This window comes from Apaloderma vittatum, unplaced genomic scaffold (genome assembly GCF_000703405.1).
Source record: "Apaloderma vittatum isolate BGI_N311 unplaced genomic scaffold, ASM70340v1 scaffold36695, whole genome shotgun sequence".
Taxonomy (NCBI): Eukaryota; Metazoa; Chordata; class Aves; order Trogoniformes; family Trogonidae; genus Apaloderma; species Apaloderma vittatum.
Genome location: NW_009716014.1, coordinates 1 through 5,229, shown reverse-complemented (window position 1 = coordinate 5,229; position 5,229 = coordinate 1). Strand labels below are relative to the sequence as shown.

Sequence of the window (5,229 nt, the reverse complement as noted above, 5' to 3'; positions counted from 1 at the left end):
CGATGCGCACCCCGGAGCTGCGACGCGTTTAAAATCCAGACGGGCTTTTCCTGTCCTGCTGGCGGTTGTTGCCAGCATTAAGCTCTCCGTTATTTGATACTTATTCTTCCTGCGTTCTTATAGAAAGATGGAGATGGCCACTCCTCCGACATCGAAGTGCATCATGTACTGGAAAAGGAAAGTGAAGTCTGAATACATGCGCCTGCGGCAGCTCAAGAGGTTCCAGGCGAACATGGGAGCGAAGGTAAAGCGCAGAAGGCGGATGGGAGCTGCGGCTGTAACTGATAAGCTGTGTTTTAGCTACAAGCTGGGTAAATTGGAAGAGGAACTGCTTCCTCTCGAGCTGTGCAGTCAGGTCTGTTGGCCAGGCGCTTGCCTGACTGCAGGAAGAGCTTCCACAAGTTCCTTCAGCCCTCTCAGAGGGGCTTAAGATGGTTTGCTCTGATGCTCCTCTCCTCGCCAGGCGGGATTTTGGGGTCGGCTGGGATCAGGAGTTAGAAGCTGCTGGCTGTTGGGTAGATTTTCAGCACAGTCCTGTACCGATGCTTCTAACGAGTATCATCAGTTTGAAACGTGTTGCCTTGCACACATTTTGATACTTGAATCAAAATCTCAGGAGAGGTGATTTCTTAAATTTTGAGTGCTGTTTTCTCTCGTTTCAGGCTCTGTTTGTGGCCAACTTTGCAAAAGTTCATGAAAAGACTCAAATTCTGAATGAAGACTGGAAGAAGCTTCGAGTCCAGCCGGTGCAACTGATGAAGCCAGTCAGCGGTCACCCATTCCTAAAGCAGGTGTGGAGAGGAAAAGGGACATGGCAGCAGCAAGTGTGGACTAGAGCCAGGGCTCTGCAGGGAGCCATGAGGATACAGGATGGGTTTTGGCGTATGCTGCCCCGTGTCAGCACCGGGCTGTGCCTCACGCTCTTCTGGGCACTCCTCAGAGGAGGAGGCTCTCCTGTGGAGGAGGCCCAAGCGGTGAACACAGGGCTTCACTGTATTTGTCCTGAAGCACGATTTCTCTCTGGCTGTGGCTACTCCGTGGCGGTTCCCTCACTGCCCTTCTCTGTGCTCCCGTTCCAGTGTACTGTCGAGAGCATTTTCCCGGGGTTCCCAAGCCAGACGCTGTACATGAGGACCCTGAACACGGTGGCGCTGGTGCCCATTATGTACTCCTGGTCCCCTCTTCAGCAGAATTTCATGGTATGTAGGAAGGCTCTGGGGCGCAGGGTTTCGCTGTGGTCAGCGTGTGCTCGTTACACGGCTGTGGGGTGATGATGCCTCCTTCAACCGACTTGCTTCAAGCCCTGTCTGCTTGAGAGAGGACGGAAGGTTTTAGTTGCTTGTTTTGTTGAATCTCGTAAAACAGCCTTGTGTCCACACTGCCTTACCCAGCTAATCTTTCCTTTACACCCACATCCTTTATAGGGTTACCGTTATTTCTCAGGGTTCAAGGAGTAAATATATTTTTGTGGGGCTTTTTCCTTCCTTTTTAAATGAAGACTCTTATTTCTTGGGCAGGTGAGAGGACTGATTAAATGCAGGTGTTGGTGTGACATAACTAAGATTATTTGATAAACGAGCAGGTGGTCTGAGGCTGGACTGACTCATTGCCTGTCTGGGCTGTGGACCCTGCAGGCTCCCGAAGGCTCCGTAGCAGAGTGGGGAGTTGTTGGCACCGGGGTCCGAGCGGGCTGGGGATCGGCAGGCGCCAGTTTTCTGAATTGTATTGGATCTCTTCTCAGGTGGAGGATGAAACTGTTCTGTGCAATATCCCTTATATGGGAGATGAGGTGAAGGAAGAAGATGAAACTTTCATTGAAGAACTTATTAATAACTATGATGGGAAAGTTCATGGAGAGGAAGGTAACTCGGGAGCAGTCAGCACTGTCTGTTCAGGCTCTTGCAAATGACGTATCAAAACCGTCGAGTAGTCAAAAGGTGGCAGCAGTAACCAGCTTTGGTGTGGGAGCTCCTAGAGCAGAAAGACAGGGACGTGCCTGCTCTTCTACTTGGCAAGGACACAGTCCTTCCCTGCAGAGCCGCCTGCCCCATCCTGAAGCTCTGCCTGGAAGAGGAAGGCAGTGGAAAGCTCTGGCATGGCCTGTCCTCAGGCTGATGAAAGAGATACAGCACTCCCCGACTCTGTGGCCTTCAGATCCCACCTGTCCCTACAAAATTGAGAGAAAGGTTCTGGTTGCTAACAGGGTTGCGTGGCTGGCTTGCAATTTGCCACCACGAGGAGTGTGAAAGGCGATGGCACTCCCACCAACGGGCTGGCGGCTCTGTGTTACAGAAATGATGACGGGGTCAGTCCTCATCAGCGATGCTGTGTTCCTGGAGCTAGTGAACGCCCTGAATCAGTACTCGGACGAGGAAGAGGAAGGACACAATGATTCTGAGGCTAAACAGGAGGATGGGAAAGAGGAGCTGCCAGTCACAAGGAAAAGAAAGAGAATTACAGCGGAAGGTGGGTTTGGCCACAGAAACTGGCGTTCTGCTGGTCACGTTTCCATCGTGCCCTGCCTGAGTCAGCTGGGCATCGCTCTCCTGCCATCACACCTGGTTATTAGTGTGTCCTTAAAGGTGGTGGCCAGTGTGACGAGTTCTTGGACAGTGGGCCGAGGCAGAAGGGAAATGGGTTGTTCTCACTGTCCCCTGTGGACAGGGTAAGAAGTTACCAGCTTGAAGTGTGGTGAGGTGGAAGTTAGATGAGTCATCTGGAAAACCATTCCATGGTGAGGTTAGCCAAGCAGTGGGATATTACCTGAGGGGGCTGTGGAATCTCTGATCTTGGAGGTTTTAAAGTGCTGGCCTGGCCAGCACCTGTGAAGGAGTTTGTAGGCAGAGCTGATGCTCCTGCAGTCTGGGGAGGTGGAGCACTTCAAATCCCCTCCAGACCCATGTTCCATGTCTTAGTGTCCCTCTCTGTGCCACCTGGAGTTCTTGTTGCATAGGGGAAGCTCTGGCTTGTGGGATTTTCATGTGTCCTGCTTGACCTTAGGAGTACTGACTGGCAGTTTTGTCCTCGTCTTTAGTTTATAGTGATACGGGTAGGACAAATACCAGGAGCTTTTGTATGTGTGGAAAACCATTGTCCACAGATCCTGTCTTGATAAAAATAAACAGTAATAGTCCTTAAGAAATCGTTAGTATTGCCATCGGTATGTTACGGTGCTCTGAAAGTGGCAGTGGACTGCACCTGGAAATGCTTCAGTCTAGTTGCAGGACAAAAAGTTTGTCCATTGTGTGTGGGATTACATTTCTGTCTCTTAAAATACAATCATGGACACCTGCTGGAATCTCTCTCTGCGAAAGAAGGAAAAACAGGTGCACATCCACCTTGACTGAGGAATTGTCTCTCCTTCTCAGGTAGCAAGAAGTGTTCAAAGAAGCGCTTTCCAAACGACATGATATTCACTGCTATTTCTTCTATGTTTCCTGAATACGGCTTCCCAGACGACATGAAAGAGAGGTGAAGATCTCTACTTAAGTTGTCTGTTACCTTTCTTAGCAACAGCTGAAATCTGTACGTTAGCGAACAGCACTGTGCTCAGCCCAAACGCAGAGCTCAGCTGCTGCCGGCACCGCGAGCAGAGCGGGGTATGGGGGGTAGAAGCTGTAGTTTGGCCTCGAGGCATCTGGGCTAGAGTCCCAGTGGCCCAGGTAGCGATGTCCCCGTTAGGGAAGCGTGCCCATCTGTGGGTGTTTCTGTTTGTCGACAGGTACCGGGAGCTGACGGAAGTGTCGGACCCGAACGCGCTGCCACCGCAGTGCACCCCCAACATAGACGGGCCGTGCGCGAAGTCGGTGCAGCGGGAGCAGTCCCTGCACTCCTTCCACACCCTCTTCTGTCGCCGCTGCTTCAAATACGACTGTTTTCTGCATCGTAAGTGCAGTCTTGGCCGGACGCTTCCCTAGAGCCCTTTTCTCCTCATTTTTCCTCAGTGCTTCACACCTCTGCACGCCTTGCTTAGTGTCTGTGCTGCAGTCTGTAGAGGGTGGTGCCTCCCGGCGATGGCCGCAGCGCCCTGGGAGCCGACAGGTGCCCAGAAGCCTGTTGTAAAGACGGCTCCGCTCCTTTCCTCAAGCGGATGGTAAACCGACCTGCGTGGCCATCCCCTCTTTCTCACCATTATTCAGCACACTGCATTCGAGCCGCCCAGCAGTTTGTGCCGCAAATACTCCCACGACTAGACTTTGCTGTTGCTTTGCGGAAGCTCATCAGGGAAAGTCGTGAGTGATTCACTTCCAAAGTCTGGACGTGCCCCTGTGTTTTGTTGCGTCACTGGAACTTACAGCTTCATCTTATTCATGCTCCCGCGGTGTGTCTGCCAAAGCCTTTTGGATACTGAGGAGCTGTTGGGCCTGCTGTTTCCCAGGTCTAAGGGCTCCTTTGGAAAGTCACAGGACTCTTTCCAGTGAATTATTTATTAAAAGATACGATATTGAGATCATGTGGTCTTTTTGTTTCAGTGTGAAAGCAGATCTTTTTCCTATGGCCTCTCCTTCCCAAGCGTTCCCCCGCTGCTGCCGAGTGCTGTCCGTGGGCAGAGCAGGGGTGGCCGGGGGATGCTGCTGTCTCGCTCCCCTCTGCCCGAGAGCTGCTCGTGCCGATGGCCCCAGGCTGCCGCTGACCTTCGCTGAGCTCCTGCTGCCCTTGTCCCTTGCAGTGTGGGGGGAGACTCTTGGAGGATGCTAATAGTAAAGATAACTATTATTTTTTCAGCTTTTCATGCTACTCCTAATGTGTACAAACGAAAGAATAGAGAGACCAAGATTGAGCCAGATCCTTGCGGAGCAGACTGTTTCCTCTGGCTGGTACGTTTCTGTGTTGCTGCTTTTGAAACCGTGAGAGAAGTGGCCTGGGCAGCCCTGCTCTGCAGAACTCCATGGGTCCTTTTCACACCTTTGGTGATTTTTTTAGAGTTAGTTCTAATCCTCTCTGGATTCAGGTGAGCATGAATCCAAACACAGACTTTACCAGATGCATATTTTAGCAAATCTCTGGTGCAGACTAATTTTGTAGCTGGCAAATGGGAGATCGTGGTGACAAATGATTTCACTGGACTCGACACAGCATTTGAAAAATGAAGCCCAGCTTAAAAATGCTGGGGAAGGAACCTTGCGTCTGTGGGGAAGGCTTGAGCTATTATAAAGACTGCTTTTTGAGAAGAGCAGCCCAGCTGTGTTAGGAGGGGGAGGGCTGCAGGTCGGGGGGCTGGCTGGAGGG

General features: G+C 51.5%; 1 protein-coding gene across 1 annotated transcript; it reads left to right on the top strand.

The window, feature by feature from the left end:
• Positions 1-127: 127 nt before the first annotated feature.
• LOC104269516 (histone-lysine N-methyltransferase EZH1-like) lies at positions 128-4,817 on the top strand (the record flags this gene model as incomplete). The annotated part of the gene is made up of 8 exons (XM_009869383.1): positions 128-244; positions 663-791; positions 1,080-1,199; positions 1,742-1,862; positions 2,293-2,466; positions 3,369-3,471; positions 3,722-3,885; positions 4,726-4,817. Coding segments are annotated over exons 1-8 (1,020 nt in total), but the record flags the coding sequence as incomplete, so codon positions are not given.
• Between the last annotated feature and the right edge of the window lie 412 nt (positions 4,818-5,229).